General features: G+C 51.0%; 2 protein-coding genes across 3 annotated transcripts; one reads left to right on the top strand and one right to left on the bottom strand.

Annotated features, from left to right (window-relative positions):
* Window positions 1-1,190: 1,190 nt before the first annotated feature.
* On the top strand, window positions 1,191-17,088 carry C25H6orf132 (chromosome 25 C6orf132 homolog). Of its 2 annotated transcripts, XM_054803745.1 has the most exons (5): window positions 1,191-1,432; window positions 6,044-6,159; window positions 10,726-10,801; window positions 11,144-14,081; window positions 14,410-17,088. In XM_054803745.1, the coding sequence occupies exons 1-5, from the start codon at window positions 1,288-1,290 to the stop codon at window positions 14,513-14,515; spliced, it is 3,381 nt and encodes a 1,126-aa protein (XP_054659720.1). In that variant the 5' UTR covers window positions 1,191-1,287; the 3' UTR covers window positions 14,516-17,088. The 2 variants fall into 2 exon arrangements, with proteins under 2 accessions (XP_054659720.1, XP_054659721.1); XM_054803746.1 differs by lacking the exons at window positions 1,191-1,432; window positions 6,044-6,159 and adding an exon at window positions 9,748-10,035.
* Window positions 17,089-17,754: 666 nt separating this feature from the next.
* WDR77 (WD repeat domain 77) lies at window positions 17,755-24,401 on the bottom strand. The gene is made up of 10 exons (XM_054803749.1): window positions 24,178-24,401; window positions 23,874-24,059; window positions 23,648-23,789; window positions 23,526-23,575; window positions 22,776-22,846; window positions 22,379-22,433; window positions 22,053-22,124; window positions 21,840-21,948; window positions 21,297-21,365; window positions 17,755-21,084 (listed from the first exon to the last, which is right to left on the bottom strand). Exons 1-10 carry the CDS (start codon window positions 24,320-24,322, stop codon window positions 20,925-20,927), a joined length of 1,059 nt encoding a protein of 352 aa, XP_054659724.1. The 5' UTR covers window positions 24,323-24,401; the 3' UTR covers window positions 17,755-20,924.
* Between the last annotated feature and the right edge of the window lie 18 nt (window positions 24,402-24,419).

The following is a 24,419-nucleotide window of genomic DNA, read 5'->3' as shown; positions in this document are numbered from 1 at the left end:
TAATAAAGTGATAGTTATCTCTGAAAAATTAAATCTACATAATTTGGACTCTCAAAATGTGGTGGAAATAGAAATAGATATCAGACAGGATGACCTTACCCTGCACTGTGTTTCAGAGTTAATGTTTTGACAACTAATTTGGGTTTAAAGTTCTCCAGAAATCTCAGCACTTATTAATAACCAATGTTACCTATTAACTCTCAATTTTTACTCGTACGACACAGAAAATTGTTGGCAATGCTAGACTCTTGCTTTTTTACCTGAAACAACTTGTTTTTGGGTTCAAGTCCCACTGTCTTTAAGGTTTTGCATCAAAAAAAAATCCCAAACCCTGATAACAGGCAGGTCACGCTGGGGAGGGAGATGTTTCTGGTGGTGCGTAGTCCCACCGAAGCCTGCAGGGATTTGCAGAGGGGCTCGTATGCGTGGAGCATGGGGAGTTTAATGCTTCGTAACATGCTTCCTAAAAACCCAGTGCTAATTCGCCTCCTAGCACACACGCAGCAGAGGGAAAGGATTACACTTCAGCTTCCCCTGGCTCCGGCTGACATTTCCTTGTATTGCAAGGACACCTGCAGATCTCAGACAGGGACGCCAGGTCCCAACGCCCTGCGCAAGCGGGTACGCAGAAAGTCTTGGGGCAGGGGAGCCCAGCCAGGACTGCAGCAGCAGGTGAATAAACAGAAAAATACAGGAGAGTGAGAGAGAGATCAGACCTCTCAAACCTAAATGTTCACTGTACGAGCAACTTGAGAAGACTGATAGTTTGGGTCGTGTCGGGGTTTTTTAAGGGGAATCAGATGTTCGGCTACATTTAAACTGCGGCCCCCGCGGACCCTCGAGGTTCGGTTCTTTTCTTTTCTTTTCTTTTCTTTTCTTTTCTTTTCTTTTCTTTTCTTTTCTTTTCTTTTCTTTTTTTCCCGTCCCGTCCGCCCCAGCAGCAGCAAGGGGCTGCCTGCCAGCCAGCCCGGCTCCTGCCAGCGGCACGGGGACCCCTGGGGCCGGGCCGTGAGCCGAGCTCCAGGGAAAGCCCCCCGGGGCCGGGGCCGCCTGTAACGACCCGCGGGGGCAGCGGGGGGGGGGGTGTCCTCCGCCGGGCGGGAGCGGCTGCGCGGCCCCGGGGCTGGCGGCGCCCGGTGCGGCGGGAGGCACCTGGGCGGAAGGAGGGGCCGAAGGTGGGGCCCGGTCCGCCCCCGCCCCGCAGCCGCTGTGGCAGCGGCCCCGGCCCCGCTCCCGCCCGCCTGCCGCGGCGGGGATGCCCGGCGAGCAGCGCCAGGCTCGGCCAGGATGAAGAAGCATCACTCCGTGCAGGGCACCTTCAGCCGCCTCTTCGGGAAGCGCCACGCCAGCCCCGCCGCCGCTTCCCTCTTCGCCACCAACCCGCCCTGGATCTTCACGCAGGAGGTGACCTCGGACAGCGCGGGTGGCACCGGTCAGTAGCTCTCCTCCTCCTCTTCCTCCGGTGTGTCCCGGGGCTCGCTGAGGAGCCCCGAAGCGTGGGAGCTCTGTGTGCGGCCACGCGTGATGGGGGTTCGAGAAGGGGCCGGTCCCGGCGGGCGAAGGGGTCGGACGGGGCCGGGGAGCGGCGGTGGCTTATTCACCGCCCGGTTGGGAAACTCCGGGAGGCGTTCGGTAGGGCTGGGTTACAAAAGTGCAAGTTCAAACCTGCGTTCCTGCGGGCTGCAGCTGGAGCGAACCCTCCGAGGAAGGCGCGAAGGCTCCGCACCAGCTGCTTGAGACCAGCTTCTGCTCTCAGGGGCTGCAATCTGCTCCGGGAAGTTAAAAACTTTACTAAAGCAGGCCGAGAAATAGTTGAGAATCTCTTTTATTGCTTCCAGTGGCTCTTTCCCACACCGTGTTTGATCCGCTCCTTCCCAGGTTTTAGTTATTTACCTGTAAACCTGTTTCTTGAAGGGCTGTGTGCGAGGGGGGGAGTTGAGGGTTGCATATTCCTCAGGATTTATTTGTGTTTCTTTGTGGTTTTAATTGCAATACTGTGCCCTGGAGGCTCATGTAGGAGGGAGCCAAATTAATAGTAAAGGAGCCAGGTAGATAAAAGATAGCAGTTTGTGGATGAAGTTTGGTGGTTGTAAGATTCCAGCAAGCGTTTCCAAGCTTAAAAATGGAAGCGTTGCTTGCTGAGCTGTGCGATGTGAGGTATTGTCCATTAAAGCTATTGCGAGGTGGTTACACCCTGAGGGCCAAGCTGGTGAAACTAAGATAAAATGAAAATGTGACGGAGAGTTTCATGCAACTCCTAAACGCGAAAGGAAAATTGCTGATTTCTAACTGTCGTAAATGTGAGGAGGATTCAAGCTTCTCTCTGATGTGGTTTGGATTTTAAAAAAAAAAAAAAGTCGCTGTGTCTGCTTATTACAAGCCTGATTTCCGTGGCTGCAATTGCAGTACAAAGGCATTCCTTTCAGGTGTGGGGAACTGCTGTGCGGATCAGCTTGCAAAGTAAGAGCCAGGAGTCCTTGAAATCTGAGCATAAATAAAAGCTGTTGAATCACTCCTTAGCATCCTCTTGGCACTTATTAATTTAATTTGTGTAGCGTAGTGTGACACGCAGAAGCGGAGTGCCTGTGTTTGGAGTAATGCGTGCCGAGGGGTGGGCTCGTCGCGAGGAATGGGGTGCTTCACCCAATAAAGCCCCATCCCTGGCCTTGTTTCTTGAATATTTGCTGCATCGCTTCATGCCGTTGCTGCTGCCAAAAGGAGTCCACTGCTTCTGCTAATCCCCACCTTAGTTTTTCATACAAAGTAAACACAAGTTAAGCAACGTGGAATGGGTGTAGGTTTGCATGTCACTGACTCAGAGATTCCTGAATATAGTGACTGATGCCGCCTCCTCGCTGTGAGCTGTGGATACCCCAGCATCAAACCTGCTACGCCTACTCCAGGTGATGCAACCTTGAACTAGGAGGAAGTTCCATTACGTCTCTTGCAGATTGCTTATTTTATTTGCCGTGACTGAGAGGACACAAATGTCTCCAGGACAGGCTGAATGTCAAAAAATGGCCAAAGTCTAGTCGGGGCCAGCTGCTTCTGACAGCCTCCAAAGGCATGTTTCCTGATCCCTCCTTCCAGGAAACAAAGCTGGCAGAGCACAGGTCTTACCGGTGACAGGCTCTTAGCAGGCAAGTCCTGTTTATCTAGCAAAGAAAACACAACTACAAGCATTTCATTTTACTTTAATTAAATGCATTCAGGTTCGCAATGCTTAGTAATCTAGGATCAAAGACCTTGTGATCTTTAATGCAGTTTCTCACTGAGTTTACCTAGTGTCTTGTTTAATATAAAACTCTCATCATTGCAAGTCTCTGAACTACTCTATCGCTGCTCCACAAAGCTGTCTGAATCCAAACTCTGATGTTGCATTAGCTTTAATTCTTGCTGCTTACTCACCAAATGTGGGGTCACCCAGGGGGTTATGCAAAAATAATAATAATTTGCTGGCATCTTTGCTGTCCTTGGGACTCCAGCAGCTCCTCTTCGCGCTTGGGCCCCTCACAGGCAGGGAAGCATTAAACTCTTGCTAGGACCACACTCAAGCGCAGGCTGATTAGTGTTTTGAAAGCTGAAGGAAACGTCTTTTTTGTGAAGAATCCCTTGTAGTGGGAGAAGTTTGGCATAAGGGAGAGGAAGTCGTGACTGACCGTGAGGACAGTGGTAGCATGATGGATACTCCGGGGTGGATCCCACGGTAACTTGTGGTATAGTGGGCAGGAGAAAGGAAAAGCTTACGTGCTTGCTGGACTTGGTGGCATGTTTCAAGGTTGTGTGGAATTCATCTGCCTCCAAACCCATAACTTAGCAGAGGCTGTGGTAGCTCATGCCCAGCCCCTGGCGTGGTCAGGTTCTTCATTCCAGGTGTTCATGGAGGTGTTTTTCTTCTGTGGGAATACACACGCAAGCATTTGCTTGCCCTCCTCATTTTTTCACTAAACTTGGTGTAAAACACTGTTTCCTTGGGAGCTTCTTGCCCGATCTCTGCCTTGTCCAAGGAGGGCAGAGACTTTGTGACAACCACACTACATGCCGTGGCAGTCCGTGATGGGTTGGGGACCCCAGCCATCGGGTCCGGCAGCGGATGGCGGGCACAGGGTCTGCCTCGGGCCAGCGAGGGGCTGTGCGGGAGCAAGGACACGCAGGAGGGAGCGGGGACGCTGGCTGGGGCCGTGGCAGCCTCGGTCAGGGACTCCAGGACACAACTGGCTCCTCGGCCGGGCGGTCCTGCTTCGGTGAGCGCTGCCCGTGGGTTTCGGTGGCTTAGAAAGGCAGCCCAGCCCCTTCGTGTGTGTGCGGAGCTTACACAACCTGCACCTTTCTGCTCCTTCGCTTTTAATTGCCGTATGATACTTGACAGAAACTGTTTGTGTGCTTCATGCTTTAGCACGGGCTCAGCTTTGAGGACTGCTTCCAAACTTTTTAGTGGGGGCAAAAAAAAACCCCAACCCTATTTACTTTTTGGTGTTTGTGTTTTGGGGCAGAGGGGGAGGTTGTTTGCTTCTTCTCACTGAAACCATTGTTGAAATCTGTTAGGTGGGAACACTCCTGCAGAGTTTTCTCTCTGATCACAGCCATTTTGCTCGCTTTCCCCCCTCCTTCCTCAAACCTTCATATTTTCTTTAATGTTGGTCTCCTTGGCTACGAATTATTTGTGTATCTCCTTCCAGCCAAGGTGGGGTTTACATGCTTCAATGCTTCTGCTTGTTAATTCATGCTGTTAATCAGACACAAAGAACGTAATTAAGCTAATTTTATGAGCTTTATTCACTGTCAGAAACAAACCTGCCCAAAAGGTGTGGTTCAAGGTAAAAGCACAGGGCTGGGAACCAGGAGTACCTGATGGCTTCTCCTGCTTGTAACTCTGTGACTCCTTTCTGCCATAGCGTCTCCATTAGTAGTAGTGTTTTGTGGGAAGACGTTCAGAGCATTTCTCCATGAGGCAGGCTGAAGTGCGAGAGTGTTGTGACAAGCACGATTTGTCCTCCAGTGCCAATTGCATTGGGGTCGGAAACAAATCGTTCCGGCAGCAAGCAGAAGGATGCTGCGGGCGCTGGCGGTGTCTGTCCGCAGCAGGGAGAGCAGCTGCGGCACCTCCATCCCGCTGCCCTCAGCCGCTGGCAGCAATACACAGAGGGGGAAAACCCTCCCTGGGAAGCCCCTGCGTGTCCATTTTCCATCGCGGTGTCCGAGCGGTGCAGCGAGGTGTTCCCCTCCGCTCGCCCCGGTCCTGCTCGGCACAAGCCGGCGGGCAGCCAGGGGTCAGGGGCACCTCCGCTGCCCCTCTCCGCTGCATAAGTGACAAGGACCTGTTGTCGTGATAGGGCTGAGTGAAGAACCTGTAATTAACTGCGCTTCGATGCAACCGCTCTGCCCACAGAGCGGTGGGCAGGCGAGGAAGGGCAGGAGCGCTCTCTCCAGCTGGTGTGGCTGGTGGTCAGACTCTGCTGCTGCCTCCTCCCCCTCGATTCCAGCCAAGATGAGATCCTGCCCGTGCTTACGAGCTGGTTTGTGTCGCCTCTGGGCACCTGCCCTGGACCCGCTCCCGCTCTCCTGGGGGTCGGAGCCTCGCGGCACTATAAAGAGACACTTCACTTGCTCCTGAAGCATTCTCCTTCCCTAAACGTGATCTGGGTGGGGAGTGAATTGAGTGTTTGTGCTAACTTTTGACCCTCCTGAGGTAAATTTAAGTTAGCTACCATTGGAAATAAGCCTTTCAGACTAGACTTTGACATCTGTGCTCATTTAGCTCCAGTGTCTGGAGCTCTGGGAAGGCTCTCTGCACCTTGCAGGTGTGTGCCAGCATTGCCAGCGCCTGCCCGGGGGTCCTGCTCACCCGGGACCTTTCTCCCCCATCTTCAACTCAGCTCCAAAACACCCAAATACTCCTCAGAATCTGATGGGTTTGGCCCGTTCCTGGGAGCTGATACAGCAAATTCTTCACAGCATTTTTTAAAATTAGGTGGTGCCCAATGTTGTTTTTCCTGTTGCCTCAAACACAGTGCTGCTGCTTACAGTCTTCTCTTCCCTGCAGGTGATGTGATTGAAGTGTATTATGGTGACAATCGCTTTGGGACAGTGACTGACTCTGGCACAGCAACGCTTAAACCTCGTCCAAGAGTCCGGCCGCTGCTGACTTTCTTACCCCTTGTGAGTATCCGGCTCGTCACTGGGATTTGTTACGGCAGCGCGTGTAACTGGTGCCCAGAACCAGTTGGGCTGGCTGCTGCTCTCATCCTCTACCCGAGGGAAGAAAATAAATGAAAAGCAAAACCACTCTATAATAATGCTGGATACGAGGGATTAGGAGGTGATCTGAGTTCAAGGCTTGTGTCGGACATAGGCAAGATACTCAGGCGAGAGACATAAGCATCATCAGACTTGTACTTTCAATTTAAAAAAAAAATTGCTGAGCATGTAGATGATAGATCTGACTTGCACTGCGTTTTATCTAACCGCTGCTGGCAGTATCTCTCTGGATCAGGCATGTTGCTGGAGAGAGCAATAGCAAAACCATGGCCTGTTTGCAGCAGAGGAACGAGGAGGCGATGCAGCAGGTGTCTGCGCAGAGGCTGATTTTTCCAGTCTCTGTATGAGGGGAAATCGTTCCCTGCAGAGCTGCCAGTGCTGCAGCAGCAGCTGGATGCAGGGACTGCAGCAGCAAGTGCCAACACAGCTGGACCACAGAGGGCCTGGAGGTGGCTTTCACCTAGCTGGGACTCCAGAGTGTGCTGCTGTGTGTGCTGAGCAAGCTTTCCTCCCCCTTGTAACGCACCTTTCCAAAGGTCTTATCCCCTAAGGAGAACAGCGGAGTGCATGATTGCTCAGAGATATTTTGGTGATGGCAGTAGCTAGATCTGAAGTGATAGATGCAGGTCACTGAAGGTCAGTGAAGACAGTAAAACACTTAAAAGCCTTTGGTCTTGACAAGGAAATCCTCTCTGAGAGCAAGGGATGTTTTTCCTCGTACATCCTTGTCCTTTAGAGCAGCCATCACCTTCAGCAGAAAATGGGCTGGTCTGCTGTCACCAGGGTGCAATTAGGAGTCAACGGGGTTGTGCAGGTGTCACTTGGAGGACAACTGGGGTGGGAGAGGGAGTTTTATCTGTTTGGGAGCATAATTAGGAAGTTATGGGGTTACGCAGGGGTTGTGCCCTCTGTGATGCCTTCCGAAAGATCACAGCGGGTGAAAAATCTCACCCAGGCTCCCAGTTGAGTAACCGTAGGACTGGTGCCTGAGAAACTCCTCTCCAGTAGCACAGGCCTGGGTGCATGACCACAGCTTGCACCCCGTATTATGAGGTTTTTAGGGTGTAACTGGCCTTTTGCATAGTTTTTGAGCTTTCAGATGTTTTACTAGTGGAAGTGTATGTGGCAGAGTTAAAAACAGCACAGATGCCCCTGGGATAAATACGAAGGGCTGCCACCTTAGCGGTGGTGCTCTCCTGCTGCCCACAGAAGCACAGCCAGCCCTGGGGCTTTTGTCCCCTCAGTCACCCTTGTGAGGGTCCCTCTCACTGTGCTTCTCCTCCAAGAGTAACAGGTTTAACTGAAGAAATTAGTAGGAATAAGCAACGTTTTTAAGGACCAATCTGTGCTGGATATTTGCATTATTTTGAGTAGGTTTGATTATGATTTGATTTGGCACGGACACTTCTGCTGCCTCATTACATATTTGCACTGGGCTGTTCTGCACCTCCCGCCTTAACCCTTTCTTTCCACCCACCCGCTCTCCTGTGCGGCGGGAGGCTGAGAAGCGTAGCTGTGAGTCAGGAGGATGCACGCACCCTGCCCGGCAGCCAGCCCGCCGGGCTTCGTGTGCCTGGCAGCTCTCCCCGCACCGAGCAGCTTCCTTCCTTCCTTCTCCCCCCCAAACCCCCGGCCCTTGGCCATCCTGAGCTGAGTTGGAGCAGGGATTGCAGGAGAGGGGGCTTTGCTGCCTGCTTCTTGGCTATCATCACGTCCTCCTGCCCACCCGGCTTCCCGGGCACCGCGGGTGCAGGCAGAGCTTTGGCAGCTGGGGAGGGGGGGATAAATTCCTTTAGTTAACTGCCAAACTTCCCTAGTTCTGCTTCAAAACAAGGAGTTTGGGGGTAGTGCTTCATATTTGGAGAATATGGTCCTCTCCGAGACCCTGAGATGCTAAACAGTTGTATTTTGGTGCCTTTTATGTAAGAGGGAGCTTCAAACCTGGCTTGTTTAATGGGTGGGAAGTGTGGGCTCCCAAGAGACGGAGGGAGCTGGGGACTGTGAGGACAGGCAGGCTGCCTTCCGCAGGGGCCAGGGGATATCTAACTCTGTTCCAGCACTGAAAAGCAATTCCTGGTGGTTACAGTGAAAGTTCCCCCCAGTGGGATCCTCGGCACACGCAAATCTGATGCAGGTACCACAAACTGGAAATGCAGGTTCCTGGCACACCACCCCAAGCGCAGCCCGCTCTGAATCAGCGGGAGGTTGGCTGGGCTGTCACACCCCTAGCAAACACAGCAGAGGGAAGCAATCTTTCCAGTCATCTCTGCAGACTGGCAGCGTACTGGAGATGCTTTCCATTTTAAGAGCCAGCTCATGACGTGAGGATGGGTGGGTTTTGAGAGATGCTGAGCATTAACAACTGCAACAGAAGTTTTTTGGTGTGAAACAGGCTTGCCCAGTTTTTAGGACCTGCTAACATGACATGTCCAAAATTACTACTTGTTTATGAAATATGGACTGTTTCCTCCAACTTTGCATAGATCTTTTCCAACTGCCGTTCCCTTTCTACTCCTATCCAAACATGTGATGCATATGTTGCTTTCAATTCAGTGCTCAGACATCTTTGTTTCCCTGTAAATGAGCAGGTTTCCTCAGTGTGCTCTGGAGACTGGCAGCAATGTATTTCCAGAGCAAATGGGAACTGCTGGTTTTTGGTTTGGTTTTTTTTTTCCTTTGTGGTTTTTGGTGTCTCATTGCTCTGGACAATTTTATTATTGGCTCTCGAAGTGCCTCTTGTTAGCCTTTGTCTTGCCTCTGGCTTTCAGCTGAAGTTAAGGATCTTCCTCTGCCGTGTATTGTATCTTTGGGACCAGTAAAAAGGTCTCAGATGAGGCTGGAAGGCTCACCCAGTCTGATGTTTTGCCGCTAACAGATCTGTCCTGATGCCTTAGCAGACTTTGGCTTCTCCATCAGCACAATCCCAGGAATGTGAATTCCCACTCACTCTCTGCTGGCTCACCAATAACTGTCTCATTCCCTTGCGGTTATAGAGGATCTTTGGTCATCTGCAGGGCGAAGGACTTTGCAAGCAAAATGTGTATTTTCTTCTTATTTTGTCAAAAGCTGGGGGATTTCAGGACTCTTCAGAAGGAGTCCAGGCTGCTGCTGTTAAAGTCAGCTCTTCCCCAGCAGCTCCTGTGTTCCTGAACTCCCTACGCGCAGGGCAGCGTGTTCATGTGCTGTCTGAGCCCTGGATGGGGCTGGCTGTATAGACTCAGCTTGACCTTTGATCAAGGAGACTTTGGAATCCTATGGCAATCTCTTGTAAAAATAGTGATAATGCCAGTGAAAGGCAAAGGGCACGGGGGCTCAATCATTATCTAGGCTTTTGTATGCAGAAAACCACCACGCTGAGCGGTGGGGGCTGATGGTAGGATAACGCTTCCTTTGTACGAGGGGCTGTTAACAGCTAGTGCAAACAGCTACCTGGGGTGAGTAGGAGTGCGACAGGGTGGACGCTGGGAACGGGGCGGTATGTCCCTGACCACTGCCCATGGGCTCTGCGGGCTTCTGCTGCTCATGGAGTGTTATTTCCTTGCTCTGGGTCTCTCCCAGTGCTGGTATGTGAAAACCCAGTCCGCTGCCTCACTTAGGTCTGTGCTGACAGCCTGATTCAGCATCCGTTTGTATTTTGGACATGGGTGCGTTAGTGTAGGTTTCATGAGCAGTTCCAGTCCCTCTGCAGAGCAATCTTAGCAGTGAGTCACTGGAGGAAAGGAGAGGCTCTCTGCTTCTGGCAGGGGGACGAGGCAGGAGCCCTGGTCAGCACTCCAGGTGAGTCATCGTGTCATGAATATCTCATGGTGGGTGGCTGTAATTATCCAAAGTGCCCTAGCTGTAAGCATCTTCGTAAATGTGTAGGCTGCTAAATTGCACGGTCCTGTACCAGCTAAATGCACTGCTGAGTTTTCAGCGTGAATGTGAAGGGAGTAATTGGCAGTGAAACACAAACCACACAAGTAGCTGTTTTCCCCAGAGTGTTCAGGTATGCTGGTGCCAGTTTCCCAAAAAGCTGGAAGTCTGTCTGCGACTTCAGCGTGGCGTGTACGTGACTGCGGCGTGAGCTGGCAGCGCTTGCTGGAGAGCAATGCCCACAAAACCCGTGGGAGCTATTATATTTGCTTGGTACGTGAATGGGGAGAAACTGGTGCTGCTGATTGTGGGCTGGGGAGACCTAAGTTTGATGTGAAATAGCCGTGCTCCTCTCCAGCCCCTCTGCACCTGGCTAGCACAGGGGAATTGTGTCCATGGCTTGTGCAACCTTGATCACTGCATTCATCCCCTTAAAAACCATCAACAGCAGCTACCGCAGGGACCTCTGTGTCTCAGAAACGGCCCTGGATCCCTTTGGCTCCTGTTTGTGTAGACAAATTACCAGCTGTGCAGGCTAGGGCCTGCTTGTCAGCGCTTTGCTCTGATACCTTGGGCATAAAACTAACAGCTCTGTTTTCTCAACTATTGCAGAATGCCCAAGAATCCCACGGGGTGGCTGTGCCAACACCATCAGTGCCAGAAGACTTTGAGGAAAAGGCAGCTCTTGGTAAGGGATCTTCTCTGCTGAGTCCAGGATGGTGCTAAGTGCTCAGCAGTACTGTGCCTGTGGGGAAGGAAGCATGTGTGTACCAAGCTCTGGAGCAGACAGACTGATCATGAGACTTTCATGCTAAAATGGAGTCTACTATTAATTATTCTTTTAAGTCATTGAAAATTAATTCATTTCTAAGGGGTGAGGCATAGTGGCTGTTACAGTTCAGCAAGCTTTAGACAGCTGCTGAGCAAAATAAACTGGTTTCCTAGGAGGATAGCTGGCCAGAGGCGATGCTGGCCGTCACAGTGCTGCCAGAAGGTGCTCACGCTGCTGTGCTCTCGGTCTTCCTGGCAGGTTCTGGCTCCCAGATCAATGGGAACTACCGAATGTACAGCTCGGTGGGGGACCTGCGCCCACAGGCTCTCGAGGGGGATGACCTGGATGAAGACATCCCTCCACCGCCGTCGGTACCCCCACCACCCCCTCCAACAGCACCAGTACCTGCACCACCACCTTCAGCCTCACCGGTCCCTCCACCACCCGAAATGCTGCCGCCGCCACCACCACCACCCGAGATGGTGCCGCCACCACCTGAGATGGTACCACCACCCCCTGCCATGGCACCTCCACCACCTCCAGCCTCTGCCCTGTCCTCCCCCAGCACACCAGCACCTCCAGACTTCATTCCACCAGCCCCACCAGGTGCCTCGCCGCTCAGCCGGGCCCCAGCACCCTTCACCACCGGCATCTCCAAGTGGAAGTCCGAGACAGTGCTGAACACGAGGCAGGCAGATGCCGAGGGGTCGCTCTGCCCTGCTGAGGCTGGGGTGCCAGCTGCCCCAAAGGAGAGCCTGCAGCCCAAGCACTGTCCTGAGCCCCACCTCACCTTCCCCAGGTCCTTCAAGGTGCCCCCTCCGGCCCCAGCCCGCTCCTCCTCCATCCCGGTGCAGGATAGCGAGCCCATCCGGCAGGAGCCCTTCCCCAGGCAGCCTCACTCCCGGCCTCCCCTCCCGCCCTGCTTCACCATAAGACCCGCGGCCAAGGCTCGTGCAGGAGGAGAAGCCGAGCAAAGAAGTTCTCCGCTGAGACAGGCCGTCACGAAGCTGGCTGTGCCGACACCTCCGCAGCTGAGCCCCAAGCCGGGTCCAGGGCTCAGCCATGGGACGAATCCTGCCAGTCGCCAGTCCCCGCTGCCAGGCTCTGAGATGGAGAAGGTTCCCCAGCCAAAACCAGCAGAGAGAGACTCTCCTCCAAAATCCGAATCTCTCTCTGCCAACGACCTGGACCTCCCTCCTCCAGACTACCCGACCTGTGAGAACGACTGGAGGGACGCCAGCAACCTGAACAGGCTGCGGCATGAGCTCTCGGCCCTCCTGCGCTCCCCACGGAGGGAGGAGAGGCCACCGGAGAAGCCAGCTGCTCCCCGGCCTGCAGAGAGTGGTACCGACTGTGCCGGCAGCCATGAATCCAGTCTCCGTGGGCCCCAGCTTGCCGGACCTGCCAGGAATGATGTGCGGTTACCCACAGGAGGGGAGACTGAGAAGAAAGAGGTGCCCAGCAGCCCCCCCACTGCCAAGGGGGGTTCTCCCAGCACGGTGGTCCCCGCTCTGGAGAGTAGCCCTGCTGCACAGACCCGCAGTGTGATGAAAATCAGGAACGAGCTGGAAGCTGTGCTGTCCCTGAAGAAAGAAGGGAAACCTGTCCTGGGGTTCAGCAACCAGAAGCAGGGCACCAAGGATGGTGGCAGCCCCCCTGACGCGAGGAAGAGCCCCCCTGACGCGAGGAAGAGCCCCCCTGACGCGAGGAAGAGCCCCCCTGACGCAGGTGAATCGGTGCTGCCAAAACCAGCCCCAAGTCCTCTCCCAGCACCAGCGGCTGTGGTGGAGAAGGATGATACGGGACATGAGGACCATCCTGCTCCTGTCACTAGCAAGGCCACAGAGAACTTGATGCCTGCTCCTGGATCCCTCAACAGCAGCATGAGCCCCCCAGACACACCTCAGGGACCGGTGGAGGAGTCCCCTGTTCCCACCTCCCCCTCGCCCCCCATTTCTCCTGCGCAGAGCCCAGCACCGCAGCCCAACGCGGCCATCTTCCAGTACAAAGTGCACCGGGCTGGGGCCAGCTCGGCCAAACCGCCCTGTGCCTCAAGCTCAGCCAAACCACCCTGCCCCACAAGCTCAGCCAGAAGCCCACCGGGCACCTCAGGAGTGGGGCAAGAGGAGGTGCTGATCCACCCTGTGACAGGTGAGCGGGTGGAGCGGGGGTCCCCCATGGCACTGCTCCTGGCAGCCCGGCAGCGCGCCCAGCGGGGCCGGCAGGGCGGTGAGGTGGGAGCCGTACCGCGGGCAAAGCCACCCCTGAAACTCGGCAGCGCCTCGTCAGACACCACCTCCACCAGCTTCTACCGCCACGAGTCCAAGCCCTACTCCTTCACTGTGGTGCCCCGGCCGCCTGGGGCAGGTACGGCAGGGGCAGGACGGAGCAAACCCCCATCCTTCTCCAGCTCCTCGGAGCAGGGCCAGGATGCACGGGCAGTGGGTGAGGCGCAGCCCCCGAGCCTCCCTGGGCACCGGCGGGCTGCTGCCTCCAGCCTGCTGCGGGGCCTCCTCGAATCCAGGCAGCTGAACCAGCCTGGGCCGCCCCGCCATGGCGTGCCCAAGGAGGAGGAGGAGAATGGGGAGACGGCGCTGGACTATGGGATTATCCCTCCGCCTCCTGAATTCAGCAACGATGAGGTAGATGATGCTGAGAGATCCCTCCCAAGTCAGGAGGAGAACTGCAAGTGCCCCAGCTTCCCCGACTCCAGCCGGGGCTCGGAGGCGCCGCGGTACTTCAGGTGGCCTGGCTACGGTCGCGGCTATGGGGCCAGCCGTGAGCTGCCAGCCCCGCTGCCCTCCGAGAAGAGCAGGAGGAATGGCGACTTCACACCCCAGTACCCAGATTACAGCAGCTCTGCCGGTTACTTCAGCCGCTGCCCAAACCCCCGCCCACTTATCAAGAAGCGCCTGTACGTCTCTGAGCCCGACAGCTCCTACCCTCGGGCAGCCGCAGCTCCCCGGGGCACGGGTGTCCTCTCTGCCTACAGCCCCGGGGGGTACAGCTCCCCGGCAGGGGAGGGCGTCCGTCGCCTCAGCTCTGCCCACAGGAATGGCCCCACGAGCGCGCAGGGCAGGCGGACGTCCATCGATGCTGCTGGGAAAGCCACGCCGTACAGCAACGCTGGGGCTGACACCAAGTACAAGGGGCAGAATGGGGAGTTCTCGCCCACCGGTGTGGTGGCAGCCAGCAGGTATGTGTCCCCCTGAGCTGACCCCTTCCCTGTCCTCTGCGTACCTTTGATTTGAAGAGGAGGAGGGCTGGGCGCTGGGCTGGCCCCAGAGAAGTCGTTGCCTCTTGGCTCGTGTGGTGCCACTGGACACCTGGCTGTGCTTGCTCCAGGCTGGGGTCTCCTCCCAGCCTGAATGCCCAGCACCCTCTCCTCCCCGCATTGCTGAATGGAGACATGAGGCCACAAAAGTTGCCCTGCTCCACTAGGAGAAAAAAAAATTAAAAATTGCAATATTGAATAAAAACAAAGAGTTTCCTTTCAGTGGCTTTCCACGCTGTTTTCCCTCCAGACCTGCCCACGGCAGCTCGCAGTACGGCGGACCCACCAACACCTTCACGGTCAGGCCCGGGGCACGGCAGCCCATCTCCTACGCCTACCAGAGCGGCCACCGATAGTCTTGTCCGCAGGGCTGCTCCACCGCCTTTGTCCAGCTGGGAAGGGATGAGGAGGCGCCTGGGTTGGTCCTCTCCTTCTCCACGGGCACCAGGGATGGTCCCAACCCTGCTTGAAACTACTGACGGAGAAGGCAGAGAGCAAACCTGGGTCTTGGACTCTTCTCAAAAGACTGTCATGGAGAGTAGTTACTACAGAGGACCGGCTGCTGTCTTGTTACGTGAGCAAACACGGTTTTTCTTCTGTTCCCCCCCGCCGTATTATTTTCAAAATTGCAGCCTGATAGGTCTTCTAAGAAAGTCAAAAAGCATCCTTAGTTCTCTTGAAAGAGCATCACCACTAGAGAGATTGTTTTCAGTTTATTTTGTTTGGTTTAAATCCAACATGCTTGGGAGTAGGGAGAAACTAGCTGGGAAATGTGTGTAATGGAAGCAAGCCAGCGTATAGCTAAATGTAGGGGAATTAGAATAAGACTGTGAGGCCAATTGGATAGAAATAGAGTTTAGGATGTTTAGATCCTAACCTCCTCTGTCCCCACCTCCTTCAACAGCCTTGAGCAAATCAATTATGCCGATGCCTTAAAACCAGCTCCTGGCTTTCAGTGCCTGTCCCAACGAGCCAGGGGCAGCTCCACCGCGAAGGTCTGAGCCCCCTTCTCCAGGGAGTGACCATGGGGGGCAGCGGCTTCGGGAGCGCAGACCCTCGCTTTCCTGCTCCTTTTGGTCACTGTAAATGTTTCTGTTGGTAATTATTCCTCATTGAAGAAGGCTGAGAGCCCTGGATGGATGGCTGTAAAGCACTTTGGAGGCTTAAGACATTGAGCGATCCTTCTTTTCTTGTGTCAGCTGGTGGGCGTCAGCGACTCACCAAGGTGCTGTGCTGGTGGTGCTTTCCTCCAGGGCTCTCCTGCTACTTTGGACCAACTTAAACCCCCACCTCTAAAAACCAAGCCTAGGAGCCCTTATAAACTGTTATACTGAGACTTGGCTTTAGTCTGTCTCATTTGGGGGACTAAGCAGCTAAATTTCAGCGTGATTTGTAGAGTATTTAACGCTCCTGGCGTGTGGAAAGTCTACAGTGACGTACCTAAGGGACCTGGCTCCCGCTGGTTCCATAAGCGCTTGTCTGGGTGCTGGGTGTGCGTGCGAGCATGTCCCTGCTACGTGGTGGGGCAGGAGAGATGAGCAGCCTTAAAGGGGTTATTTTGTACTACGGAGCGAGCAGTACAGTCTCACAATAGCTGACCAAAGCTTTGAATAGCCAACTTCCTGGAATTAGAAATATGTAACTTTCCTCGTAAGTAAACTTGCTGAAAGTCACTGTAAGATAAGTGTAAAAACTTGTAGAGAATGTTTTCTAATCACTGACGAACTACAAGCACTTTGAGACATTAGTCTATTTTTATAGGAAGCACTTTCTATTTTCAATACTATACAATATCATTCGTTCCACTCCAGCTTATCCTGTGTCGCACGCATGTGTGTATGTGTGCATGTAAGCAGATTTTACTCTACAATTCAACTCAAAATTCAGTGATAAATCTTCCTTCACAGTGGAATTCTCAAGAGTTATCTGGATATTAATGTATGTCTTTGACGTTCTACGTTTCATGTTATTTCCAACTTTATCTAATAATTTAACAGCTGTTTCAAATATTGCAGCAGCTTCAAAGTATTCTGAACTTTACTTTGCTGTGAATAAAATGAAAAAGCAAGTACCATAATCGGTCTGATAGCTAATTCAAATGGCGTTTTTATGCCAGTGAGTTGCAGTGACTTGGAAGACTTCTGGACGTGCTCACCCCAGCCAGTATTGAAATAACACATTTTAAATATCTGGGTGTTGGTTTCTAAAAAATCTTTATAGAGAAAAGAGACTATGGAGTAACTATCTGGGTATTTAAGTGTGCCACTGTCATGTAGAATATTTCCCCCCCCCTTAAAACATGGCAGTTCCTCCATGCGAGGAGCATCTTAAGGATTCTTATTTATCTATAGAAGTAAAGCCGTGATCCTGTTTGAGTGGCTTCAGGGTTACATTTTAGTATTGGATGAAGTTTCACCAGTTTAACTTGAAACAAAACAAAGAAGCCTCTCTGGTAATATTGCAACCCAATTCTTTTTATTTCCTGATACTTTTTTCAAAATAATAAGTTATAAGTGCAAATTAATTCACAAAAGCAGTTTTAAATTTAAAGGCTTGTTGGGAAACTTCGGTCTTCAAGATTGACTTTGCCCAGAAATGGGGGGGGATATGCACAATTTCCTCCCTCAAGAATTCTCCTAAATTTGAGTGTATCTCCAACATAAGTTTTGGGTTTTTTAGAGCAAAATGTGAAACGCCAATGGTGGCACTTGCTTTGAATTTCACACTTGCTATTCCACCCAGACACGCAATTCATGTGCGGTTGTAACATGGTGTTACATAGTGTGGAGTGTCCTGTTTCTAGCAGAGGTGTATGTTTATATGAAATGTTAGAAGCATGATAATTCAAGTCAGTTTTATGAAATAGCCATTATTCATTCAAAGAAGCCCCATTCTGGGAATGCATAGTGGACTAAGCTGCAACTACATCGGGTAGGACTCTGCTCACAGTTGTAAAACTGGTTAGCATGAATGTTTTAAGCAGTGGAACTAGTCTATTCTTTAAACACTTTGGGCTATCCCTCCTTCTTTGGAATGCATTAAGCAAAATTCTAGTATTTCAGTAACAACTAGACATTTATGCTGGGGCCATTGGGAACTGTTTGTCGCACAAAGAAACCACTGTCAGAGCTGCTGGCAGCCAAAGGATGGAGAAAATTAAATCCGTAACGAAGAGCAAGGACCTCTCGGCTGCAGGGATGGGGAAGAGCTCCCTCTTCCCTGGTCAGATAACTGTAAGGACAGCATGGAGATAAAATCTACTCGGATTCCTGTTTCTGCTCCTTCACCCCTGCTGTTTCACTATATAAATTTAGCAATAGAGGAGGAAGAAAGTGAGGGGTAGTAATGGAACAAATCAACCTACCGTATAGCCCAGCCTTACCACTGAAAGCAATCTTGAAGCCAGACAATGGGATTTTCCCACTTCAGCCCTCTCTAGCAGTTTGGTCATTCAAGTCTTGACACAATTTACATTATCCCCTACAGATGCCTCTTCCTCAAAGTACCTGCTAACGTAGTATAACTGATAGCTTTACTTGTAAAGTGTTGAACAAAGTCTCTTATTTATGAGTGCCTTGAACTCCACCTTCTTGCATTAAATATGTCTGGATGTATTGGTTTATTACATGTGTGGTCTGACTTTTTTTTTTTAGTATTGCTTAAGTGGTCTGCCTACTCTAAGATCTTTGCCTGGAAGATTAAAAGGATGGGAAAACAGCTCAAACTAGCCTCGGCAACAGGCTGAATGTCAGCTTACCTAGGGGTTGGTCCAGTTCCTACTTACTAGGGGTTGATATAAACCCTGTGGCAATTCAAGTGTTTTTTTAGAAGCCTGATGAAGGAATGAACGGGCAGCTAGCCCTAGCTGCCCCATCACCCCACACCCAGCTGGTTAGGCAGGCTGGCAGAGGAGCTGGTGCAGTTCAGCCTGTGCTGCTTCTATAAATAGCTCTTGGGTTTGAGCTTTTCATTAGTAATGAAACTCACATACTTATTGGCAAGTCCCAACTAGAATGTTGTACTTAAAATTGAGAACGCAGTGTGAGCGATGCAAGCAGCAACATAAAAGGCAAGCTTGTCTTCATAGTGGCTTATTCTCTCCACTCCTCAAAATTGTATTTATAATTTGCCTTCTCACCTCTTTAATCCAGCTCTGGCTACAGCACCAGGTTCTCTGAGAGGGAAGTGTGCAATGTCTATCTTGAAGCTTTTACTCTAGCCACAAGGTATTTATAGAAGCATCCCCAAACCTGAATGGCATGTAAAGTAGTCCAGAGAGTGCGAGCATACCACAAACCCCAGAGAATTCTCCAATTCCTTTGCAGATAACTCACAGTCAACAAGCATTGATGTGGTATTGCCAGTGTTTCTGCCATGCTGCCCGCACGCTGGCGTGACTATTTACTATAGCCTTACTAGCAATGGTACAACCAACTAGGAGCCAAGCGAACACACCACCAGTGACTCCTAATAAACTGTCGCCCTTCAGTGCTTCTCTTGTGATGGTGGTAGAAACCCAAGTGGTAAAAAGTGAGTAGATGATTTAAAGAAACGTGCAAACCTTTGGGGGGATGCTGCCTTACTACTTGTCAGGCTGGCAGCTGCTGCCCTCCCGTGGCAGAACATAAATCTTCACCCAGATTTGCCAAATGTGAAGCATTTTTTTTTTGTGTGTGTCCTGCCATGCTCAAAAGTGTTTAAGCAATTGTAAGAACAGGATTAATAGATCAATAATGACCTGTGGTCCTTTACCTTCCACCATCGTGCTTTTTGCCATGGACTGTTCTGTTTCGCTCACAGGGCAGCAATGTGAGGAACTTGGTGTGGTTTAATTCTCGACATTTGAAACTGGTGGTTTTAGCTATGCAGAAAGGAAACTCTACTTCGAGTTTTGGCTAGGAAAAAGCTTCCTGAAAAGCAGCAGGACTTACAGCATGCCTTGCACTAGCACTGACGAATCATAGCGCCCTAGCATTAAACAGTAATACGGTGCACATTTAAGAATGGTTTTAATTTCAGGGACTGAAATCACTTCACTCTAATCGTAAATGACCTCAGCTGGCTCTTCGATACTACAGAAGTGGCTCGGTGAAACTTATACCCAGTTACAAATGAAAACTATGGTTTATTTAAAAACTGTCTTCTACTTTTTCCAAGACAACTCGTTCACAAACAGCACAAGACCTGTTTCAGTACACCATCAGAGGTGTGGGAGAGGTAACTTTTTTGGTTGTTCCAGGGTATTGTTGAAGAAACTTGTCAGGTTTTATAATTATTTACCTCTTCCTTGTCATACACCACTCTAGATTAGGAAGTTTGCTCTGTAAACACCTGTATGACATGAGAATTAAAAAAGCAGCAAATGAGCTTTTAAAAGAGTATGAGAAAAGTAAGCCTGGCAAAGCTTAGTCTGCCTAAAAATTATTTGGATCGACTAAACTTATGTTTATGCAGGGATAAGTCCACTGGAAGCGGTGTACAGTTTAGTGTTGCTATCATGCTAAAGAAACAGGAATAGCATTCATTTCAGTTTGTTTGATTTTTTGGTGGGGTTTTTTTTTTTTCTTCAATTAGTCAGGACCTGCTTTATTCTGTCTAGGAAATATTAAGCCAGACCAGGCCACATGTAGAGCAGTGGCAATGCATGCAATGATTTTTTTTTTTCTTCAGTTAAATATGTTCCAGGGAAACAGTTTAGTTTCAACGGATTGTGGTATATTACAAAAAACACCTCTAAGGATTATGGGGTGTCTGTTTTGAGGATTACAGGAATGCTCGGTCCCCTCAGTCTCTGGCACAAAGTCACTGATCGCAAGTGCATAAGGAGTCTCATTTATTACTAAGCAGAGACTGTTTATAGGAGCAAGCAAATGAAAACTGAAGTCCTTAGTCCAGTTTTTCCCTTACATAAACTGTTGTTCACAGATCTTATCTTTGAATGAATAAGTTGGCTTCAGCACAGAGGAGATGAAACATGGTGTCAAACAACAGCAGCTGCTAACTTCTCTTGGCTTTCAGCACGCTACAGCAACAGCCCCCTTGGGCTGGCATCAGCTGCAAGCCAAGGGTGAGCATCACGGGTCCCAGTATTTCAGCATGCCATGCACGAGCATGGATGTGTTTCATTACAGGACTACAGCTAGGATCCTTGTCATACAAGACTCCTCACACCAAGCACTGGTTCTCCAATACCAGTGCACAAACAGTGCTCACCATAGGATCCACGCTAGTAGATATTGAAGACCAACCCTCTAATCCACATGCTGCATTAAGGACAACCGTGGAACCCTTCTAGTCTTGAAATGCCAACATGTCTTCCCCTTCAGTTGGAATAGTTGATTTATACAGCACTTTCCTCAAGGGTGAGGCTCTCTCCAACTAACAAGAGGTGGATGTTTTTAACTTCCCCCAGAAATGTTTCTATTAATTCCACAGATGGTTTGGAGAACTGAGGGAGGAATCAAGTCTTTTTATTATTTTTTTAGTTATACCCAATTCCCTGTCTCTCCAAGTCTCCTCTGTGCCTGAAGTCAATTTTTTCCTAGGTAAAATACTGAAGTATTATCACAGGTGAAGCCAACTCCCCAGGAGAAGGTAAAGCTTGGTTTGTAACTAACTTATGCCTAATTAAAAATTACTACAGGAACCTTCTTAGTCACAAGGTTCAAGGCAAACAGACCATACCCGCTCCAGTTCACACACAGCTTTGACTTCAGCAGAATCAAAGTAATGCCAGGAAGAAATCTGGACCGTGAGTTTATAAAATTATTCTTTTACACAGTTGACTCCAGAAGCTTCACCAGTTGGTATGGGGACAGTGTGATGTAAAACCTGATGATCCCATCCAACTGTAGTGAGCAAGGCATTGTCTGAAGGAGACCACGATAAGCCTTTTACAAAGTCTCGATGAGAACGGTTTCTGAACCTGGAAAACATGAACACTCCGTTAGCCATAAAGCATTCTCACTAAGAGTTTATGGGCTTGTGCCATTTCTAACTGCTAGTTTGTTAGGATGATGCTCCCCTATTTAAGGAGTATTTTCATCTTCCACTCAGCATAAGGATAAATAATTAACTTAATGAGAAGTCAACAAGACAAACAGCTACAGTAGCAAATACATTCTGTCTAGTACTTACACCTCTGAGAGGTCTGAGTCAAGAACAGCTACTGAACAGTCTTCACTGATTGTAGCCAGTAAGGGTGAACTAGAGGACAAAGATGAGACCAGAGTTAGAACAATCAAATACAAGAAAGCTTCTTAGGGATAAACTTGTGAAAAGCACATTTCTTAGTGAGCCTGACCCAGGTACAGTGAATTAATAGACACTAAATCTTACAAAAACTTTTTCATCATCATGTGGCAGGTTGCCAGCACAGTAAGCGAGAATATTCTATTAGTTTCAGAAAGCAAGTAGTCCTTCCTCAGGCAGAAGTGACTGTAATCAGAAAAATCCCCAGTGAGTGGGTCAGTAACTCTGAACACTGCAGAAGTATTCTCATGTACATTCACACACTTCTTGTCAAAAAAGTGAGACGTTGTTTGGTTTACTCTGTTCTTCACTATTGATCTTCCTGGTAAGAAGACCAAAACCAGTGCTCTCATAGGTTTTACTCTAAAAACAAATAAGGCTTTCAAGTATATGTAGTCACACATTCTGTGCCAGTACATCAGACTGTACCTATGTGTAGAAAACGCAAACCCCGTGATACTTCGGGCATGCACAGTGGAGCTGAGGGCAGAATCAGGATTCTTTGTGTCTACTAGTGCAACTGTTCCATTTTCATCACCTTTAAGAGAAGAAGGGAGAATGAGGTTATTAGCAAAATTGTCATGTGAAAAAAAAAGACCTTGATTTGTCTGGTGAAAGTCAAATAATAAGATCACTTCTTACCCAAAGCAAAGATGTCACTTTTCTGTGGATGCCACATGACTGAGGTAGGGAGGTGATTACAGGCACTGCAAACTGCGAGTAAATAAATTGGGATGAGTGTGAAAAGAGTCAGTACAAAGGTACTATCTCATTTAGCACTACTACTACACTAAGACAAATCTTTAAAAGCTTATTGTATTTCTGCAATAGTGTCAGACTTCCTTAGATTTTTAATAGGTTTTTCTGCCAGAAGGGTCACATCACTAAATCTGAAGTTAGGCATAAGTAAAATGTATTTCTTCCAACAAACACTCACACACAAGCAGTGACTGCATAGAGAAACATACCAATTCGAGTAGCTGGTTTGGGGCATCTGGTGTCCCAGAGTAAAGTTCTGCTGTCCTATAAATCCAAAATGAAGGAGAAGGGTTTTACAATTTCTTTGTGGCAGAGGGTAGGCATAAACCCAGATTCATTGCAGAACCGCTACTGACCCACATTCAAACCCACACCACCTCTTCAGTCATCCCCAGGACAGACCTACGAACTCCCATATGTTAACACAAACCTGTGGAAATCAGCTCGGTAAGCTGACTGGCAACTTATCAGACTGGAACATTGAAATAACACAGGTATGCAGCTTGTAACACAATAGGTGGTTTCCCAGTAAGTGCATTCAACTGTAAATAACTAAAGTTAAATCTAATTTTTATCAGGTAGATTTAGACGGAGAGTGAGCTTTACCTCAGCACAGGACAGGAACACAGTGTCCTTACCAGGACAGGAAGCCACACATGTCACTGAACCGGAGTGAGCTACCAAAAGCACAAAAGGATAAAGAGCCTCAAAGATTGTATCCAACTTTCCCATGTATTCCCAAGGACCTCTGAAGGCACAGCAGTATAATAAAGAATAGTTTATGCCCAGATACAGGGTAACTTCTACTCAGCCATAGCCAACTGCTTCCCGCCAAACTGATGAGCTGCCAAACTCAACCAGAGCCACGGCAGTCAAGTCCCTGTGACGTGCCCAAGCTTGAGGAAGCCTCTCCGGGCAAACGGTCAGTGAGAAAGGGGCCGGGGGGAGAGGATCAAACAACGTACGGCCTCTGCTGTGGCCAGAGATCACAATACTGTATCGCCAGAGATCAGCATCTCCAATGAGCTGTTCTTCAAAACAAATATGGGTTAGGAGATCACACCATTGTGTGCAGGTGGAAGAAAGATTTCAGTACAGAAGAAATAATCCAAGATATGCTTAGAGATGCAAGGCAAACTAGCCTTATAGCATTAATTTTGCGGGGAGAAATAATAACAGACAAAGAAATAAGACTGTGGCAGAAACTTCACAGACTGGCAAACATTAGATCACGGCCCCAAGTGGTGTGGTTTGGCAGACGGGAAATAACCTGTGATGCTGCAGGACTGAGCTCAGCCTGCGGCAACCGGCGAGGGGCCAGAAGGAGCCGGGTGACGGGGCCGGCGTGGCACTCACCTCTGTAGGAGTGCAGCACGGTTTGCTGTGGGAGGTCCCAGACCTTCACGCTGCAGACAAGAGTGAGCAGTCAGCACCCAGCACCGGCCCTGGCGCAGGGCAGCCGGGCCGGGGGCACTCACCAGAAATCCCTGCCACCGCTGACAGCCTGGGTGCTGTTGGCCAGGACGGCCACCGTCATCACGATGTCATCGTGCTCGTATTTACAGAACTTGTTGACGATGAGGGTTTCGTTCTCATCCAGCTCCCACAGCTCCACGGCACCTGGGGGGATGGGGGGGGCACCCACCTCAGAGGGGGGCACCCACCTCGGGAGGAGGGGGAGCGGGGGGGATCCCCGTTGCTTACCGGAGTCGGAGGCCACCAGGATGCCCCTGTCCGCCACCCAGCGCAGGTCGGCGACGCCCGCCTCTGTCTGGACGCCGGCGGTGCAGAAGCCCTCGCTGGGGGCGCGGCGGGGGTCGGCGAACACCCAGAGGGAACCAGCCCAGCAGCGCCCGCTCAGCCCCGAGGCGCCCAGCAGCAGGGCCCCGTCTGCGGGAGAGGCGGAGGGGAGAGGCCCGGTAAGCGCCTGCCGCCGCTCCCTGAGGGGCCGGCGGGCCCCCCCCACCCCCACTCCCGTTCCCCTCCCCCGGGCCGGCGGCCCCGCTACCTGCGCGGTAGTGCGCGCCCTCCAGGTGCCGCTCCATACAGGCGGGCGCGTTGGGCGGGATGTTCCACTCGGGGCCGGCCGCGGCCTCCCCGCCCGCCGGGGGCGCCGGGGGCGGCGGGGGCTGCTCGGGCGGCGGCTCCTCCATGGCGGCGGCGGGAGCGGGGCCGGCGGCACCCCCACGTGCTCCCGCGCCGCGCGCACCGCCGCCGCCGCCTCTCGCGAGAGCGCCCGCCCCGCCCCGC

Source organism: Grus americana, chromosome 25, assembly GCF_028858705.1.
Source record: "Grus americana isolate bGruAme1 chromosome 25, bGruAme1.mat, whole genome shotgun sequence".
In the NCBI taxonomy this organism is placed as follows: domain Eukaryota; kingdom Metazoa; phylum Chordata; class Aves; order Gruiformes; family Gruidae; genus Grus; species Grus americana.
This window is presented reverse-complemented; position numbering and strand designations above follow the sequence as displayed.